Genomic DNA, 21,080 nt, shown 5'->3' with positions numbered 1-21,080 from the left:
CTCTTAAGAAAATTGAAAAGTTCAGCCAGGTCTTTAACTCGGCTAAGTAAAAAACCATTTTATTTTACGTTTATACAGAGATAGGTTGCAGGCAAAGCCAGGGTTTTCCTTGTGAAGCAGCTTTGAGTACAGCTTAAACACAGACAGATATTAACTTGAGAGAGCTCTGAATACCATAGAGCATCTACAAAGATGGTTTTGATGTAGGACGTCTTAAAAACACAGTTTTCAGTCACACATAATGATATGAATGCATCTTTGCATGTTTGTCTAGTACAATTGCTTTGGGGTTATCTATAACAAATACAAATAAACTATAGAATTTTACTTTAGTTATCCCTCCTAATTGTTTGTGAATGAAAAAAATAAAGATCCAGAGAAGTTAAATACTTTCAAGGTCACCCAGCTGGGAGGATTGGAACCTGAGGATAAACTCAAATCTGATTCCAAACCCATGTTTTATGTGCGTTTTTGCAAAATGCCTAGTGTGCAGTGGATGCTTATGTACATGTTTGAATTGATGGATAAGTGGATAGATGGCAGATGTATGAACATGTTAATTGCATACCAGGATTGAATGTAAGGAATATTGATGTATTGGTAGTTCATTTATATTCCTGGCTACTCATATTTTTAGCTAGATAAGCATTATTTAAAAAATATGTAGGGCCGGCCCCGTGGCTTAGTGGTTAAGTGCGTGCGCTCCGCTACTGGCGGCCTGGGTTCAGATCCCGGGTGCGCACCGACTCACCGCTCCTCTGGCCATGCTGAGGCTGCGTCCCACATACAGCAACTAGAAGGATGTGCAACTATGACATACAGCTATCTACTGGGGCTTTGGGGGAAAAAAAAATAAAAAGAGGAGGATTGGCAATAGATGTTAGCTCAGAACCAGTCTTCCTCAGCAAAAAAAAAAAAAAAAGAGGAGGATTAGCACGGATGTTAGCTCAGGGCTGATCTTCCTCACAATAAATAAATAAATAAATAAATAAATGTATGTATGTATGTATGTATGTTTTTAAGGGTCATGTAACTAACTCGGAGTGCCTTGATTCTAAAATTTAATAAAGAACCTGCAAGGTAAGATTCTGAAATACTGACTCATTAACAAACATGGTGCTTATTCACCACGTAGATACTGTGGATTCTGCCGTGAACCAGACAGACAAATCTCTGATGGAACTTACCTTTTAAAGGGCATGGAGACAAATAGTACATAAACAAATCTGTGATAAGTGCTATGCAGAGAAGTAAAGTAAGGTGATGGAATGGAGAGAGATTGGATGACTATTTAAATTGTTGGTCAGAGAAGGCTTCATTGATAAGGTGATGGTTAAAATGTGAAGATGAGGAGGAGCCAGTCATGTTCAGCCTGTGGAAACAGCTAGTACAGAGACTCTCAAGTGAGAACAAGCTTCTGAACTTGGGGACATGAAAAAGATGTGGCTCTAGCTGTCAGGGAAAGGGGTGCCTCAATATTTGAGAGGCCAGAGAAAAGTACAAATCTTATAATGCTTAGTAAACCTCAGGATAAGAATTTTGGAATTGATTCTGGTTATAATGAATTACTATTGAAAATTTTGTTTGGTTTTTTCCTAAGTGTATTCATGTTTTCCGTTAGTACATTTGTTTTGTAATGGCCTTATTGAGACATAATTCACATAGCATATAATTCAGCCATTTAAAGTGTACAATTAGAAGTGTATTAATTAAAAAGGGATTTACAAGGTATATTCACCATCATCACAATTTTAGAACATTTTTATACTCCCAGAAAGAAACCCCATACTCTTCAGCAGCCACTCCCCATCCTGCCCAAACCCCTCAGCCAGGGCAACCAGTAACCTACTTTCTGTCTCTGTAGATTTTCCTATTCTGGACATTTCAAATAAATTAAATCATACAATGTGTGGTATTTTATGTCTGGTTTCTTTCTTTCATTTTAACCCAGTGTTATCAAGGTTCGCCCATGTTGTAGCATATATCATCAGTACCTCATTCCGTTTTATGGCTGAATAATATTCCATTGTTATTTTATTAATCCATTCATTTTATTTATCCATTTATCAGTTGATGGACATTTAGGTTGTTTCCACTTTTTGGCTATTATGAATAATGTTATGAACATTCATGTATAAGTTTTTGTGTGGGCGTATGTTTTCATTTCTCGTGGTTATATACCTAGAAGTGGAATTGCTGGATCATATGGTAGCTATATGTTTAATATTTCGATGAACTGCCAGACTGTTTGCCAAAGTGGCTGCATCATTTTACATTCCCACCAACAAGGTAGGAGGGTTCCAATTTCTCCACATCCTCACCAGCATGTGCTATTGTTTGCTTTTTTGATTATAGTCGTCCCTCTGTGTCTACAGGGGATTGGTTCCAGACCCCTGCCCCTGCAATACCCAACTCTGAGAATGCTCAAGCCCGTTATATAAAATGGTAGTACAATGAATATAGTCGGCCCTCTGTATCCACGTGTTTCCCATCCAAAGATTCAGTTCAGTTCCTCCATATTCACAAAATTTCAATTTGCAGTTGGTGGAATCCATGGATGTGAAACCCATAAATAGGGAGGGCTGACTGTGTAGCCATCCTAGTGCATATGAAGTGGTATTTCATTGTAGTTTTGATTTGCAATTCCCTAATGACTAATGATGGTGGGCATCCTCTCATATGCTTATTGGCCATTTGTGTATCTTTGGGGAAATGTCTGTTCAGATCCTTTGCCCATTTTTAAATTGGGTCATTTGTCCTTGATGTGTTGAATTGTAAGAGTTCTTTATATAGTCTGCATATACAAGTTTCTCATCAAGTATATGATTTGCAAATATTTTCTTCCATTCTGTGGGTTTTCTTTTCCCTTTCTTTCTTTCTTTCTTTTTTTTTTGGTGAAGAAGATGGGCCCTGAGCTGACATCTGCCAATCCTCCTCTTTTTTTTGCTGAGGAAGACTGGCCCTGGGCTAACGTCCATGCCCATCTTCCTCTACTTTATATGGGACACCGCCACAGCATGACTTGACAAGCTGTGTGCCGGTGCGCGCCCGGGATACGAACCGGTGAACCCTGCGCTGCCGCAGCGGAGCATGTGCACTTAACTGCTTGCACCACTGGGCCGGCCCCTTCTTTTCCCTTTCTTGATAGTGTCCTTTGAAGTACAAAACTTTAATTTTGATGAAGTCTTATTTATCTGTTTTTTCTTTGGTTGCATGTGCTTTTGGTGATATATGTAAGAAACAGTTGCCAAATCCAAGTTCATGTAGGTATCCCCCTATGTCTTCTTCTAAGAGTTACAGCTCTTCCATTTAAGTCTTAGATCTGTTTTGAATTTATTTTTATATATGGTATGAAGTAAAGGTCCAAGTTCATTCTTTTGCATGGAGATATCCAGTTGTTTCGGCAACATTTATTGAAAAGCCTATTCTTTTCCCTCTGAAGCTGTTGGAAGTTTTAAGCAGGAAAATGATATTATCAAACATGTATTTAAAGAAGGTCATTCTGGCTACTGTGTAGAGAACTTCACTTCTACATCTCTGAATGTTAGAATGCCAACAGAAGATACTGAGAATGGAAGCCAGCCCAGTGGCATAGTGGTTAAGTTGGCACACTCCTGTGGCCAGGGGTTTGCAGGTTCAGATCCTGGGCACAGACCGACGCACCACTTGTCAAGCCATGCTGTGGCAGTGTCCCATATAAAGTAGAGGAAGATGGGCACGGATGTTAGCCTAGGGCCAATCTTCCTCGGCAAAAAAAGAGGAGGATTGGCATGGAATGTTAGGGCTAATCTTCCTCACACACACACACATACACACACACACACACACACACAGACACACACGCACAAAGATACTGAAAATGAGTGGCCAATGCCATAGAACGTAGAAACATGTGGTGTCCAAAAAGTCAATGTTTCAAGAAGAGAAAGTGGTCAGCTGTACTGAATCTTGCTGAATGATTAAGATACAGTCCTGCGACGCTTAATGATGGGGGTATGTTCTGAGAAATGCATCGTTAGGCAATTTCATCGTTGTGTGAACATCATAGAGTGTGCTTACACAAACCTAGATGGTATAGCCTGTTACACATCTAGGCTATATGGTACTAATTTTATGGGACCACCATCATATTTGTGGTCCGTTGTTGACCAAAATGTTATTATGTGGTGCCTGATGACTATATGTAAAAAGGAGCTAACCAATGTTGGATTTGGCAATCAGAAGGTTGTTGGAGACCTTTTGAAGAAGAGCAGTCTTGGTAGAGTAGTAGTAGTAACAGATTAGAATTGGTTGAGGAATGAATTTGGGGAAACAGAAACTCGAGAAAACTCTTTAAAAAAGTTTGCTGGGAAGATTTTTTTGTAGGTGTAGATAAGCTTGTCCTAAAATTTATATGGAAAGGCTAGAATAGCTAAAACAACTCTGACAGGAAAATAAGTGGGATTAATCAGTTTACCTGCTTTTAAGACTGTATTTAGCTACGGTAATCAAGACAGTATGGTAGTGGCAGAGGCGTAGACACACAGGTCATTGGAACAGAATAAAAAACCCAGAAATAGATTGAACCACGGCCTACTGATTTTTGCCAAAGGGGCAAAAGCAATTCAATGAAGAAAGAATATTTCCTCAACATTTTCAACAAATGGTGTTAGAGCAATTGGGCAGCCATAAGCAAAAACATGAACCTCCACTTAAAATTCGCACCTTGTACCAAAACTGACTCAAAATGTATCATCAATTTAAATATAAAATGTAAAACCATAAGACTTTTAGAAGAAAACATAGGAGAAGATCTTTGGGACCTCCAACTAGGTGAAGTTCTTAGATATAACACTAAAGCTACAGTCTATAAAGATAAAAAACTCAATAAATTGGACTTCAACAAAATTAAAAACTTTCGCTCTACAGAAGACCCTGTCAGGAGAATGAAAAAACTAGTTACAGACTTGGAGAAAATACTTCCAAACCACATATCTGACAAAGGACTTGTATGTAAAAAGAACTCTCAACAGTCAACAGTAAGAAAAAAAAAAGGCAAGCAATCTAATTAGAAAATGGGCAAAAGATATGAACAGACAATCCGCCAGAGAGGATATATGGATGGCAAAAATGTTCAACATGATTAGCCTTAGAGAAATACAAATTAAAATGATGATGAGATATCACTACATGTCCTATTAGAACAACTAAAATAAAAATAGTGACAACACCAAATGCTGATGAGGATGCGGAGAAACTGGATCTCGCATACGTTGCTAGTAGGAATATAAAGTGGTATAGCTACTCTAGAAAAATTTGGCAGTTTCTTAACATTAAACATATACTTATATATGTCTCAGGAATAATATTGCTGGGTATTCATCTCAGAGAAATGAAAACTTATATCCACACAGAAACTTATACGTGAATATTCGTAGCAACTTTATTTGTAATAGCCAAAAACTGGAAACAACCCAAGTGTCCTTCCATAGGTGAGTAACTCAACAGATTGTGATACGTCTATACCATGGACTACAACTCAGCAATAAAATGGAATAGATTAGTGTTACGTGCAACAATTTGAATGGGTCTCAAGGGCATTATGCTGAAAAAAGTGAAAAATGACCATTTTAAAAGGTTGCATGATTCCGTTTATATAACATTCTGGAAATGACAAAATTATAGAAATGGAGAACAGATGATTGGCGAGGGCATAGGGGCTATAGAGGGTGGAGGGGTGATGCAGCGGTTTTCTGTCTTGTTTGTGGTGATGATTACACAAATCTATAAATGTGATAAAATTGCAGAGAACTATACACACACACGCACACACAGACATGTAAAATAAAAAGAATGCATGTAAGAAGAAGTGAACTCTAAATAAGGTCTGTAGATTGTACCAATGTCAGTTTCCTGGTTTAGCTTTTGTACTATGATGTAAGATGTCACCATTGGGGAAACCTGGGTGAAGGGTACACATGACTTCTTTGTACTGTTTTTGTGACTTCCTTTGAGATTATAATTTATTTATTTATTTATTTTTGGTGAGGAAGATTGGCCCTGAGCTAACATCTGTGCCCATCTTCCTCTATTTTTTGTATGTGGAACGCCACCACAGCATGGCTTGATGAGTGGTGCATAGTAGGTCCTTGCCTGGGATCTGAACCTGCGAACCCTGGGCCACCGAAGCAGAGCACAAGAACCTAACCATTATGCCACTGGGCTGGCCCAAGGCTATAATTTAAAAAAAAAAAAAAAAAAGTTTAAAAAGTTTGCTGGGAGGGGGAACAGAGAAATGCGACGTTAGTTGGAGGGATGTGGGAGTTTTTGTTTATTTTAATTTTATTTTTTAAGAACAGATAGGGTATGTTAAAACGTATATATGCCGATGAGAATGATCCATAAAAGGAGGAAGTTAGTGATGCAAATGAGGGAAAAATTACAGGAGCAAAATAAATATCTCAAATCTTTGGCTTGAAGGCATTGAAAAATACTACTATTTACATATTTCTGTCTTGTCATTTATAAATGAGGTTATCGTTACAACTTTTTGCAAATGATTCTCTCAAGGTAAATATGGCTATACTATGGTAAAGTCCTTTAATGTAAAAATTCTACATGCTTTTTTATTACATCATGGAAACTAGATCACTAAGTAAAATAAAATTCCAAGAGTTTTTATCACATTTGCTAGTGTTCATTTTTAAATAACTCTTAATCAAGAGTTTTATATGTCACTTTCTACTGTTTTCCCTTCCAGAGTTTTATTCAGTATAGATAGGTCATCAATTTCCTTTGAGTCAAAAGGAAATTAACATATATATTAACATATATATGTTTATGAATAACCATAATTGTTTACCATGTAAGAATTAAGTGACTGGTGGTTCTGTTTTGCTTTGTGGCATGTAGTGGATTTTAGTCTTTGTCTATCTTACCAAACTATTCTACTGTTTCACCCTTTATGTAGGATGTAGTAATATCAAAATGCTTAATACAAATTATTGCTTTTTATTTCAGGGATACAGCAGGCCAGGAGCGATTTCATACCATCACAACCTCCTACTACAGAGGAGCAATGGGTATCATGCTAGTATATGACATCACTAATGGTAAAAGTTTTGAAAACATCAGCAAATGGCTTAGAAACATAGATGAGGTAAGACCTAGAAATTGCATAAACCCGTCATAAACATATTTGTGTGCTTGGTTGAGAAGAATAAGTATTCTAGTTGATCATTAGGATATAATGTGCTATCATTATTATTGAAGTTACTGAGTATTTCTACTTTTTAAAGATTAATGTATTTTTTGCCTACCTTTTTCTTACATTTTGGGCAAGTATATCTAGAACCCTACCCAAGGCAATTACTAAATTACCCAAAAACTCTATACAGCCATGTTGTAAGATGGCCCCAAATAGAAGCTACTGATGATTTTGTACACCTCTCTCTAAATGATTTCTTTCTTGGTGAATTTTTATGGAATGAATGAATTATATTTTCAATAGTAATTTTAAAACTTATTTTCAGTTATAGAAATGTCATATTGCTTGTAGACATTTTGAAAATACTGAGTACTAATATGGTTAAAAACCTAACCAAGAAAATAGCACCAATCATTGCATGTGAAGATGTCAGTTTTTATAAGGTCAAGTTGCGTGTCTGTTTCTGTGCTACAACGTGAGTAGCCTCTTGTTGTAATTATTTTTCATGTCTTATTGCTGCCTTCTAGGCTTTGAATTTCGTTAACACCAGCTCTTTAAAGCAAGTTTTGGCTGAATATACGAAGACCAAGTCTTAAGCCAAAATTAGACCCAAGATAATATCTTCAATGGTAGCAATCCTAAGGGCTCATTACTAACTTTTCCATTGCTACAATAAATTTTCAAGGAGAAACCTGTTAGTTTTTAATAATCAGTTAATGATATGCAGATTTTGAAACAAAAAAGGCTCCATCTTGGATTTCCTTAGGTTTTATTTTATAGTTTGGCCAAGTAGCATGTGTAGTAAGAGCAATTTATATAGAGAGTATTCAGTGTTGTTCCAACTGCAACCAATTTTCCTGTTCTTTCACATCAGCTGGGTATTCTACAATTCAATCCTATTCTGACACTAGCTACTGAGCCTTAGTGTCACATTCCACAGGTTTAAGGACTCAGTCCCACAAGACTGCCCTTCCTTCGAATGCAAGTCCTGTGTCCTCCAGCCTACCTGCACTTCTGTCTGATTTGGCTACAAATTTGGGAGTTCCCATGACCAACCTTCAGGTTCAGTAGTTTGCTAGAATGACTCACAGAACTCAGGAAAGTGCTATACTTAACAATTACAATTTTATTATAAAGGATACAACTCAGGAATGCATAGGCAAGGTATGGGGGTTGGGGAACACAGAGCTTCCGTACCATCTTTGGACATGTCATCCTCTTGACACCTTGGTATGTTCACCAACCTGAAAGAATGCCCTAACTTCGTTGTTTCAGTGTTTTAATTGAGGTTTCATTACATAGGCATGGTTAATTAAATCACTGACCTCTGATAGTTGAACTTAATCTCCAGCCCCCTTTGCCTCATGGGATGTAGGAGTGGAGGGGCAGAAGTTCCAACCCTCTGATCATGCTGTTTGGTTCCTCTGGTGACCAGCCTCCACTGTGAAGCTCTGTAGAGGCCCTCCATGAGTCCTTCATTAGCATAAACTTAAATAAGTGGAAAGGGGCGTGTTAGGAATAAGGAGAGACATTTTTAGCACTCAGGAAATTAGAAGTACTATGCCAGGAATGAGGATAAAGACCAAATACATGTTTTTTATTATACCACAGGCTTATTATACACTTCACTTGGTAGGCTGGATGGTTTAAGTTTCCCAGCATGAGAACTAAGATACATAAAATCCAGCCATTAAAAAGAAAATCTGTTTTTCTAACATATAACAGATTGGCTTTGACTAATTTTAACTTTGTTGTAGAAACTAAAACTTTAAATGAAAAGAAGCTGAATTGATCCAGCAACATTTTAAAAAGCATTATATATCACGATCAAGAGGAATTTATCTAGGAATGCAAAGGTGGTTCAACATATGAAATCAGTCAATGTAATACACCATGTTAACAAAAGACAGAAACCATGTGAGCATGTCAACAGGCACAGAAAATCATTTGACAAAATTCAACACCCTTTCGTGATAAAAACACTCAACAAACTAGAAATAGAAGAGAGAACTTCTTTAGCCTAATAAAGAACATCTGTGAAAATCCCACAGCAAACATCATACCTGCCCCCTATAATCAAGAACATAAGGATGCCTGCTGTGGCCGCACTGTTAAACATTGTACTGGAGGTTCTAGCCAGGGCAATAAGGCAAAAAAAAAAGGGGAGGGGGACCCAAGTTGGAAAGTAAAACTATATTTGTAAATGATATGATCTTGTGTATAGAAAATCCTAAGGAATTCACACACGTACACCAAAAAATAAAACTATTAGAACTAATAAGCAGGTTCAGTAAGGTTGCAGGAAACAAGATCACTGTACAAAAATCAGTTTTATTTCTATAAACTAGCAATAATCTGAAATGAAATTAAGAATATGATTCCATTTAAAATAGATCAAAAAGAAAAAACTACTTAGATGAACAACTTAGCCAAAATGTAGGACTTGTACACTGGAAATTTTTTGTATAAGATATTGTCCAAAGAAATTAAAGAAGATCTAAATAATTGGAAAGACATTCCATGTTCACGAATTGGAAGACTTCATATTGTTAAGGTGGCAGCACTACCCAAAGTGATCTACAGATTCAGTGCAATCCCTATCAAAATCCCAGCTGCTGCCTTTTTTTTTTTTTTGGCAGAAATTGACCGGCTGATCCTAAAATTCATGTGAAAATGCAAGGGACCCAGAATAGCCAAACAGTCTTGAAATGAGGAATGGCATTTAAGCTGAGATCTGAAGAGATGATCAGAAGTTATCCAGATAAGAATGGGGCTGGTAGAAAGAGTGTGATGGATTCATATTTAAGACAAATCCAATCTCATAAATTACTCTTGGTATCCAGAGAAGATAACTACCTTGGCTGTAGGGATATTCAGGGAAAGGTGCATTGGACCAAAGATAAAGGATTTGCTTATAAATTTCCCATTCCATGGGTTCCTTTTTCACTCTGTTGATAGTGATCTTTGACACACAAAAGTTTTTAATTTTAATGAAGTGTAATTTATATATTTTTTCTTTTGTTGCCTGTCCTTTTGGTTTCATATCCAAGAAATATTGCAAATTCAGTGTCATAAAACTTTTCCCCTATGTTTTCTTCTAAGAGTTTTATAGTTTTAGGTTTTATATTTAGGTCTTTGATCCATTTTGAGTTCATTTTTTATATGATGTAAGTTAAGGGTCCAACTTCATTCTTTTTTGCATGTTAATATCTGGTATTCCCAACACCATTTGTTGAAAAGACTATCTTTTCTCCATTAAATGGTCGTGGTACTCTTGTCGAAAATCATTTGACCATGTATTTGAGGGTTTGTTTCTGGGCTCTGTAGTCATTTATGTATCTGTCTTTATGCTAGTAGTGCACTGTTTTGATTACTATAGCTTTGTAGTAAGTTTTGGAATTAGAAAGTGAGTATGGATCTTACAACTTCGTACTTCTCTTTCAAGAAATCATTTTGGTTGTTCAGGGTCCCTTGAGATTTCATATGAATTTAAGGATGGATTTTTCTATTTGTGCAAAAGATGTCATTAGGATTTTGATGGAGCAAACATTTGTTTTTAACTGATTTTTCTGTGAGATCTCGTTGTGCCCTAACAGTGTATTTTTTTGAGACTTGAAGGGAAATTTAGAAATTTTTTTGTGTGTGTGTGAGGAAGATCAGCCCTGAGCTAACATCCATCGCCAATCCTCCTCTTTTTGCTGAGGAAGATTGGCCCTGAGCTAACATCTGTGCCCATCTTCCTCTGCTTTATTTGGAGCCCCGCCACAGCATGGCTTGACAAGCAGGCATCATCAGTGCATGCCCAGGATCCGAACCTGCAAACCCCGGGCCGCTGAAGCAGAGCACGCGCACTTAACCGCTACGCCACCGAGCTGGCCCCTGTAGAAGTTTTTAGTTAATGCTTCTGTAGGGTAATACACATTATCCAAAGTCATGATCCAGCTTGGATTTAGGTTATGCGTGAGAGGTTCCAGTTTCAGATCTTTTGCCTATAAAGATGTAGGCATGTATCTCTCTTTTGGTGAGAACATAACTGGAAACTAGACAGCCTTCTATGGAGGTAGAGTATTATTTGACAGGGGTATGTCTTGGGACTTGTTTCTTTTTCTAGATAATTTAAGAATTTATGTAGGCTTTTAGCATGGGGTGGTTTCAGGGTAACTGCTTTGAACTTTTAGTCTATAGAAATGGCTCTGTAAATTGAGAAAAATAAAGTCGTTTTTAGAGACTGTTAAGCCATAATTCATGGTAGTATGCAAATTAAATTTTTATTGTATTTTAGCATGCCAATGAAGATGTGGAAAGAATGTTACTAGGAAACAAGTGTGATATGGATGATAAAAGAGTTGTACCTAAAGGAAAAGGAGAACAGGTAAAAAGCTCTGAATGAAACTAATATGCTGCCCTTTCTTTGTGCAGATGGTATTTTACTTGATTGTTTTTACGGTAGTGGTGTGGAGTGCGCAGAGCTCTTCGCATCTTTTTTTTTTTTTTTTTGAGGCAGATCAGCCCTGAGCTATCATCCATGCCAATCCTCCTCTTTTTGCTGAGGAAGACTGGCCCTGAGCTAACATCCATGCCAATCTTCCTCCACTTTATGTGGGACGCCGCCACAGCATGGCTTGACAAGCTGTGCATTGGTGCACGCCCGGGATCCGAACCCGGGCCTCCAGCAGCGGAGCGCACGCATTTAGCCGCTATCCCACGGGGCCGGCCCCTTCACATCGTTTTTTAAATGCTGTTGGAAACAATAACTTAACATTTAAGTGAATTTTTTCAGTTCATATCTAACAGGTATGGGAGAGTCAAATCTGTGGCAGTAGTATTTGGTAGCCTTATTTAAACTACAAAGAGAGAAAAATAAAATCAGTGGTTCCCAATTTTTTAACTTAAGACTTTAAAGAATTGTATCAATTTCTATGATTCCATAGTTTGACAGTCAGTAGCCTGTGACAAGCAGACTTTAGATACTGCTGAGTCACTTTGAACTTCTCTTACATTTGTCCCTAAGTAACATTTGTCCCTAAGTAACGTTTAGACTATCTGAAGTAAACTCTTGGTGTAAGGAAAAGATTCTTTTATTACTTTTGTTTATTTCTTTATTTATGTATGTATTTTTGAAAGAGCTTGACAGTTTGAATCTTGACCCATTGAAATAACCTGTTTGTTTTATATAATGTAGTTGAGACTGCTGCCTTTAGAATAATATTACTATTTCCTCTAAGATGCTCAAGTCACAACTTGGCAACCTGTACTTCATAATTTTATGATGATATTTTGCCTCTATTTTAGATTGCAAGGGAGCATGGTATTAGATTTTTTGAGACTAGTGCAAAAGCAAATATAAACATCGAAAAGGCGTTCCTCACATTAGCTGAAGATATCCTTCGAAAGGTAAGTTTCTGTTTTTACTTACTGCCAAGGTGCCCAGTGTCATAGTTGAACACTCAGTCTTTCCTAAAGTACTAGATTTATATACAAAAACTGAGTTTGGGTGGTATTGTTCCTGAATGTTTACCCATTGCCAATATATAATCCTCCAAAGTGAGGTAAGGAACTGAGGGGAACAGAGAGCCATCTAGAAATCTGCAGGATCTAGTCAGTGGTAACAGTTAGTATTCTAAGCTCCCACACTCACTCTCTAGGCCCCAATTTCATACTCGTTTTCCAGCTTTTTGTTTGGTCCGTGGTGTTGTGGCTCTTCTATTTACTTTTGGCTTTATTTCTCTTACACATCCTTTACATTCCCATAGATGATTTTTTAAAATTTAAGAGGTGAATCTGTTATGTAGTTATTGCTGCAGAATCACTGTTCTTCTGTGTATTCATTTCTCAGACATGCCAGTAAAGGGCTTGTATATGTTATATAGTGAATAAATAGAGTAAGTCCATCTCCAAATTTCATTTAGCCAATCATTTCAACCTGTGATGTAAAAAAAGTGCTGAAAATGTGATCTTGGGGAATTCATTTTACCTCCTGGTTAGTTATTGGGTTTAATTTATGAATTCCAAAACTTGCCAGTACAAATAACTTGTAGCAAAATTGGGAAATCTAGTTTTCATATTTTCCCTCAAATGAGTAAATATAATACACAGATTTGGTTATGAGTTCTGAATTCTCTATTCAATCTATGATATATTTAAATGCAAATGAAAATAGAGAAAATCGGACACAAATCCTAAAGTAGAAGCTAACATTGTTTAGGAGAAAATTTAATTGCTTCTGGTAACCTTTCTGTTTTTTACTTGAAATATCAGTATTTTTCAAAAACCAACCCAAAGATTAAAAAAAAAAAAAAATCTATAAAACAAGGTGTAATAGAGATGGTATTGCAGGTATAAATCTAGTGAAATTTGTGAGAAACCAAGCAACTTATTTTTTTAGAGTGAAATATAATTATCTGTTAACTGTAATTGAGTGTTCAAACTAGAAAAAAAGTCATCAAATTATTGCTGTTCAGTGTGACTATAAAACAAAAGTTGTGCCCTTCCACGTCTGCCAACATCCTGCATATCATGTCTAGGGAGTTGCTGCATTAGGAGATATTTTATTTTGAGAATCCTGTCAGATCAAAAATTGCATTTAATTTCAGAGAATGAAGGAGACTTAGAACAATTTTTTATACCTATAATATATTGAGTAATAAAAAGCAAGTTAAAATATAATATGTGTAGTATGATCTTTTAAAAATTATGTATGATATGAAACACACGTATATGCACAGACACACACGCCTGGTTATGTCTAGCAAAATAAAGATCTGGAAGGATGTAGACCAAACTCTAAGTAGTGAGTGCTCCAAGGGAGTGATGGTGGTAAGGGGAGGGGGACATACGACAGAATCACTCACTGACTCTTACCTTTAGGTACAGTTTTGGTTTGAAATTTTAACATGTTCTTTTTAAAATTATAAAAACAATTTAAATTTTTTAAAATATTCTTTCACAAGTGGATAAAGGTAAAACCCATTAGAATTTCTTCAGGAAATACATTTTTACTTACAATATTCCTGTGAGAAACAAAAATAGAAATAGAAGAGAAAAATACTAGGTGGACTAGGAAAAATATGTTTGTATTTTTAATTAAATGAAGGGAATAACAGGAATAGAAAAATACTGTTTTTTAATTGGTGCAAAGTACTTTGTATTTCAGGGATTGGTGGGTCACGGTGAAAAATGATTCCAGGACTTAAAACTTATCGAAATACCCTTGTGTCTGCGTTCTTTTCCTTTCTGGATTTTTTGGTCTTCTCCATCATTTCTGATTTCTTTCTGTCTATACTATGTCCCTAGATCTTCTCACCAATTTTGGCATTTTTTAAAATAGTGTTATATAATCATTATATAATCTGTGTCCCAGTGAGGTAGATCTTTCTTGTTATCATATTAAAGGTTAAAAAGTATGGGTACACCAGTAAATAAAAATCTCAGTCTAGAGTCTTCCCAATGTAGGCAGGCCCAAATATGAGGTAGCATTTTTTTCCGTATACATACTTACACTTTTCAGTGTGGTAAAGTTATGAGTTAAAACATCAAACGTAAACTTGCTTTACATTAGAAGATGTGAAGTATAGTCGAGTTTCCTGACTAGCAACTTTCTGTGCAGTGCTTTGTCTCCTGAGTTGATAAAAGAAAAATTAACTTTAGAATGAAAGCAGTTGAAAACATTTTTAACTGAGTTATTTGAATAGGTAATTCATTCCCATGGTTTGAACATTTAAAATAAAAAGAGAAGGGGGCTGGCCCCATGGCCTACTGGTTAAGTTCAGCGCACTCCACTTCAGTGGCCCGGGTTCAGTTCCCAGTGCGGACCTACACCACTTGGCGGCAGCCATGCTGCATGTGGCAACTCACATACAACATAGGGGAAGATTTGACACAGCTCAGGGCGAATCTTCCTGAAGCAAAAAAAAGAGTAAACATACAGAGAAGTTTCACACTACATTACCCCAACTCCTCTTTCCTCCCCCATGGGTAACTAATTAATTAATTGCTTAATTATTACTATATGAGTAAGTGAATGTATATTTTTATTCCCACTCCTCTTTTTTTTTTTTAATTTTTTTTTGTACAGATAGGCAACATGCTCTATACTGTTTGGCACTTAATATAAGTAAAATAATTCCACTTTTTAAAATAATTCTACTTTTTAAATCATTCCTTTTTTGAGTGGATATTTCATAATTAGACAGGTTTCCCAATGAGGGACATTTAGGTGATTTTCAACCTTATGATCTCCTAAATTGTGTTGAAGTGAATAATTTTATATTTAAATCATTTTGCACATATAGCAAGCATATTTGAAGGACAGATTCCCAGAAGGGGCCAAAGAGCACATATGTACATTTATAATTGTGGTATATGCTGCCACATTGTATCATGAGAGTTGTACCCATCTACACTCCTACTAGCAGTGTATGCGAGTGTCTCTCTACTCACACTCTGGCCAACAGAGTGGATTACAAGACTTTCAGATCTTTTGCAACCTGGCAGGTGAAAAAATGTAGATTTAATTTGCAGCTCTCTTATGAGGAAGGTGAACATTTTTTTAGAATGTGTTTAAGAATCACATTTGTATTTCCTTTTCTGTAAACTTTTGTGTTTATTCCTTTGCCCACTTTTCTTGTTTAGTTATTGACTTTTTTCTTGTTCTTCGCTGGGAACCAGCTTAAAGTTGTATTTAATAAACTTGATTAATACTTTAGTTCTAAAATGTTTTACTCTAAGTGAGATAATTCTCTCTTTTAGAGAGTCTGTTTCAAGGATCTAAGTTAAATTGTGAAAGGATAGCCTGTGAGTGAGGTGCTAGGTGAATAGTGCTAAGTTGCCCCCTGGTTACAATCACCATGTATCTTTAACTGGCCGGCACCTGGAAGTTCCCAGAGAAGGAGTATTTCCTGTGCAGCCGTATTCTTTCCTTGCTGTGGGCTGGGTGCTGAGCTGCCTCTTTGTCTTCTGTACATTTTTCTCAAAGATCTCTTTTAGGAGCTAAGTTAGCTGTTCATGAAAACTCACAAAGATCTTTTTAATGTGAAGCTTGTGTCTTTGCCATACAGTGAAGAGAAGAATCCCAGAAGGCAGTGAGAGTAGGGAGGTGAGCTCAGAGTGCAAGTAGAGATTTCATGGAGGTATGTGTTAAGCAGGCTTCTCTTGGGCTACACGAGGTTTTTAAATATGTTAACTTTTTCCCCTTGGGCTACTTTAACTTTATATTGTTTCCATGAGAAAAAAAGTTCTCAGTTGCATCCTAGCTTTTAAAATTCCATTCATGGTGAACTCCTGAACAGCATGGATAGATAAATCTCACAGATTGATACTGAGTAAAAGAAGTCAAACACAAAAGAATACATAAAATATGGTTCTGTGTATAGGAAGGTCAAGAACAGAAAAAACTAATCTATGGTGATAGAAATGAGAGTATTGATTACCTTCTAGAGGCTAGTACTGACTGGGAAAGGACACAAGGGAGCCTTCTGGGGTATTATGTTCTATATTTTGATATGGTAGTTTCACAGTATGTACTAAAAATCCATCAAGTACAGTTAAGATTCGTATACTCTACTGTATGTAAGCTTTCCCTAAAAAAGTATTCTCCTTTCATACATACAGTAAAGGCTATCCATTTAAAATAGTATATTCTTCTGATTTTACAAGTAATATTTAGGATGTTGGGGGGGAATACAGGATTATACAAAGAAGAAAATAAACTTGCTTATAAACCCACCACCTGTAGGCTACTACTGTTAACATAATATTTTGCTGTCTCTCCTTTTGACTTTTTCTATATCCGTTTTTTTGTGTGTGTGAGGAAATCAGCCCTATGCTAACATCTGCCAATCGTCCTCTTTTTTTTTTTGCTGAGGAAGACTGGCCCTGGGCTAACATCCATGCCCATCTTCCTCCACTTTATATGGGATGCCGCCACAGCGTGGCTTGACAAGTGGTGTGTCTTGACAAGCGGTGTGTCATTGCACGTCTGGGATCCAAACCAGCGAACCCCGAGCCGCCGCAGCGGAGAGCGCGCACGCACTTAACTGCTTGCGCCACGGGGCCGGCCCCACTATATCCATTTTTAACATGAATTATACAACTTTGCTTTCTGCCCTACCCTTTTTCCTCCACTTAATGTTAGTATATCATGATTGAGATGACCATTTTAAAGCTCTGGTATGGAAATACAGGCTTCAGTCTCAAAAAGCAGGTAACTAAGCAGAAAAGGGCTGTTTCACTTCTCTGAAGTTAGACATGACCCAGCATTGGTTTTATACGTATCTTTTTTTTTTTTTTTTTCCCCCAAAGCCCCAGTAGATAGTTGTGTGTCATAGCTGCACATCTTTCTAGTTGCTGTATGTGGGACACGACCTCAGCATGGCCAGAGAAGCAGTGCGTCAGTGTGCGCCCAGGATCTGAACCCGGGCCACCAGCAGCGGAGCGTGCGCACGCAACCGCTAAGCCACGGGGCCGGCCCCTATACGTATCTTTGATAAGGCTTTGTAAGTACTGAGTACTCAGGAGTCAGGGCTAGGAGATAATAAACCTCTATTCTGAAGAGTTAGGGCAGAGAAGATTTCAGAAGCTTTATATAGGGATGCCGGGAGGCCTCCAGGCATTTCACAGCTTGGAGAAAGCAGGCAAAATAAAGATCAAAAACAAAACTTCCAAATCTTTACTTTGCACGGGGGAGAAAACCTGTCTCATGTGACTGTAATTGTATTTTGTTACTTAAATTAACATTTAAGAGAATATTTCTGTTGAATCTTGATTTATCCATGGCAATGTTTTTCATGGGATACTTTTCTTATGTGTTTGTTCCAGACCCCTGTAAAAGAGCCCAACAGTGAAAACGTAGATATCAGCAGTGGAGGAGGCGTGACAGGCTGGAAGAGCAAATGTTGCTGAGCGTCCTCCTGTTCCGTCAGTTGCCATCCGCCACCCTGTTTTCTCTTCTTGCTGCAAAATAAACCACTCTGTCCATTTTTAACTCTAAACAGATATTTTTGTTCCTCATCTTAACTATCCAGTTCACCTATTTTATTTGTTCTTTCATCTGTGACTGCTTGCTGACTTTATAATTTTCTTCAAACAAAAAAATGTATAGAAAAATCATGTCTGTGACTTCATTTTTAAATGTGCTTGCTCAGCTCACCACTGTGTTTCAGTTGTATTATAGTCCAGTTCTTCTTATCAACATTAAAACCTATAGCAATCATTTCAACTCTATTCTGCAAATTATATAAGAATAAAAGTTAGAATTAACAATTTTATTTTGTACAACAGTGGAATTTTCTGTCATGGATAATGTGCTTGAGTCCCTATAATCTATAGACATGTATAGCAAAAGAAACAAACAAAAGCCAGGAAAACACTCATTTCCGCCTTGAATATGTGAATGGGGTTAATTTTGTCCTGTGCCTTATGTGGAAAGGAACTTCTTTGGTTTTTCCTTTTTTTGTTTTGGTGGAAGCATGTGCAGGAGACATATCATCCAAACATAAACCATTAAAATGTTTGTGGTTTGCTTGGCTGTAATTTTCAAAGTAGTTAATTGAGGACAAAGGGTAATGCAGAAATGATAGCTTTGGTTTGCTGAGTCTCATTTTAAGTGGCCTTGATATTTAATAAAACGATTCCTGCTGCCGGTTCTTCTCCTTGGCCACTCTTTCCTCGTGTCTGTCTGCTGCATGCTGCTTTATTTGCTTCTCCCTCCCCCCACCCCATGGTGTGAGTTATTTAAAAACGAAAGAGGCAAACTAGTAGGTTTGTCAAGTTTAACATAAAGCACTGATTTAACTTGCTAAGTAAACTGAAAGATAAATTCTAACTGCCTACTATCAGATGTCAGTTAATTGTGTCTTTCCCTCATTTTCTCTCTCCCCTAAAACTTCTGTCCCAGATTCCTTCATTTGCTGTTTTACTTCACGTTCCTCTTCTCCTTCCCTCTGTGTTCCCTTCCTGTCTAGCCATTGAGTTTATGAAATGGAAGAGTTAATTGCATGCACTCGTGTTTGGAGGGTATTGTGGTTTGTCTTTCTAATTAGGTGTGTAGCCTATTCACTTTCCTAGAATAAATCTCATAACCTAAATGTGAGTAGTCTCCAATTTGGCAACTCCTCTAGCAGTTTGGTAGCCCAGGAAAGATTGTTTAAAAAGATGGAAAGGAGCAGTGAAATTCATTAACGTGTTTGCCAAATGTATTGAGATTTGGCCTTTGAAGAACACTTTTTCAGTGTTAAGTTGTCTTTACCTTAAGATTTAGAAATACTTCAGAATGTTATTAATTTTGAGTCCTATCTTCACATCCTTTTGGCAAACTTGTATTACCATGGATTTGGAAAAAGGACAACAAAAGGCTTTTCATGTAAAGAGGAGACGTCTTGCTATCTCCAACCCTGTCCTTTTTTTACTTCCTTTTTCTAGTTTTGCTTCATTGCTTATCATTAGGATAGGCTAAGTTAAGTTTGCTATGCTGCTAGCATCCTAAGATGATACCTTTGTTGAAATAATTGTGAATAGCATGATTCATTTCTAGCAGAGGCTGAGTTTAGGACAGCAGCTTTCATTGAAAGGTCTTGCTGTGTCGTGGATAGCATTTTAATGCCCTCTTGGCTCACATAAACAAACAACATAGGGACATATCTGCTATGAACATCCATGAATTTTTCAGATAGTGCCCTAAAAACAATTTTATATGCCTCACTGGTGGTGGTTCTTAGGTTTTTCCCTCACTTGACTTTATCATTGTTTACTACTAGTAAAAGCAGCATTGCCAAATAATCCCTAATTTTCCACTAAAAATAATAATGAAATGACGTTAAGCTTCTCGAAAAGTTTTAGGTTAAAACTGTTGTTAGATTACTTTCAATGTGTTTGTTGCTTTTCTTTATCTGGAATGTGGCAGTAGCTTTTTTATTTTTAACCCTCTTTAATCCTTATTCAATTCAGTGACTTAAGGTTTGAGAGCTAAACACTGGGATTTTTGGGTAACAGACTGACAGTTTTGTTGTTGCATAATTATAATCGGCATTGTACATAGAAAGGATATGGCTACCTTTTGTTAAATCTGCACTTTCTAAATATCAAAAAAAGGGAAATGGAGTATAAATCAATTTTTGTATAACCTGTTTGAAACATGAGTTTTATTTGCTTAATATTAGGGCTTTGCCCCTTTTTCTGTAAGTCTCTTGGGATCCTGTGTAGAAGCTGTTCTCATTAAACAACCAAACAGTTAAGTCCATTCTCTGGTACTAGCTACAAATTTGGTTTCATATTCTACTTAACAATTTAAATAAACTGAAATATTTCTAGATGGTCTACTTCTCTTCATATAAAAACAAAACTTGATTTCCAACTGTGTGGCTTGGTTTTCATTTATTTATGGAGTTGAAGATGGAGGATTACTTGTGAAAATAATGCAAAATAGCAAACTGAGTATTAGAAGGGCAGAAGTAGAAGGGAAATAACTTTCTCAACATAGGGAAAACTGGGGAGGCAATTTCAAGAACTATCTTTGGTGAGAAACTACATAGAAAAGTAGAATTATCTCTAGGACACTAAAGCAGAATCATTCTGGTATCAAAAGAGCATGATCCTAGTCACTCCCCAGCTGACAATGCTAGAATGTGCCCAAGGCCAGCTACAGCTGGAGTCAGCTGACTCCCCAGGGCACCAGGCTGGGGTAGCCGTACTGGAGGATGCGTCCTGATTTCAACAGTGACTGTCTCTTATCTGAAAAATGTCAAGTTATTTCCTGCTTTTTGTGAGCCATCAGTGATAGCTTTGGCTTTATATGTAGTATTGGTGAAAAAAATGTTTGATCCTTTTGCTAAGGCTGTATTAGTCAGTAAATAAATATTTGTTGGCAAGATTATCTCTGCTGGAGGGCTATGTAGAGGTT

General features: G+C 36.9%; 1 protein-coding gene across 2 annotated transcripts in view; it reads left to right on the top strand.

Annotated features, from left to right (window-relative positions):
* The window catches only part of RAB10 (RAB10, member RAS oncogene family), an 80,446-nt gene extending 59,912 nt beyond the window's left edge, over nt 1-20,534 (top strand). For both annotated transcript variants that reach the window (XM_058551631.1, XM_058551630.1), the window contains 4 exons: nt 7,000-7,138; nt 11,469-11,558; nt 12,479-12,580; nt 18,002-20,534. In XM_058551631.1, the coding sequence (XP_058407614.1) occupies nt 7,000-7,138; nt 11,469-11,558; nt 12,479-12,580; nt 18,002-18,085 (415 nt within the window). In that variant the 3' untranslated portion in view covers nt 18,086-20,534. The remainder of the gene's footprint in view (nt 1-6,999; nt 7,139-11,468; nt 11,559-12,478; nt 12,581-18,001) is intronic.
* The last annotated feature ends 546 nt before the right edge of the window (nt 20,535-21,080 follow it).

This window comes from Diceros bicornis, chromosome 12, assembly GCF_020826845.1.
Source record: "Diceros bicornis minor isolate mBicDic1 chromosome 12, mDicBic1.mat.cur, whole genome shotgun sequence".
NCBI lineage: Eukaryota > Metazoa > Chordata > Mammalia > Perissodactyla > Rhinocerotidae > Diceros > Diceros bicornis.
Note: the sequence above shows the minus strand (reverse complement) of the source record. Positions and strands in the feature narration are given on the sequence as shown.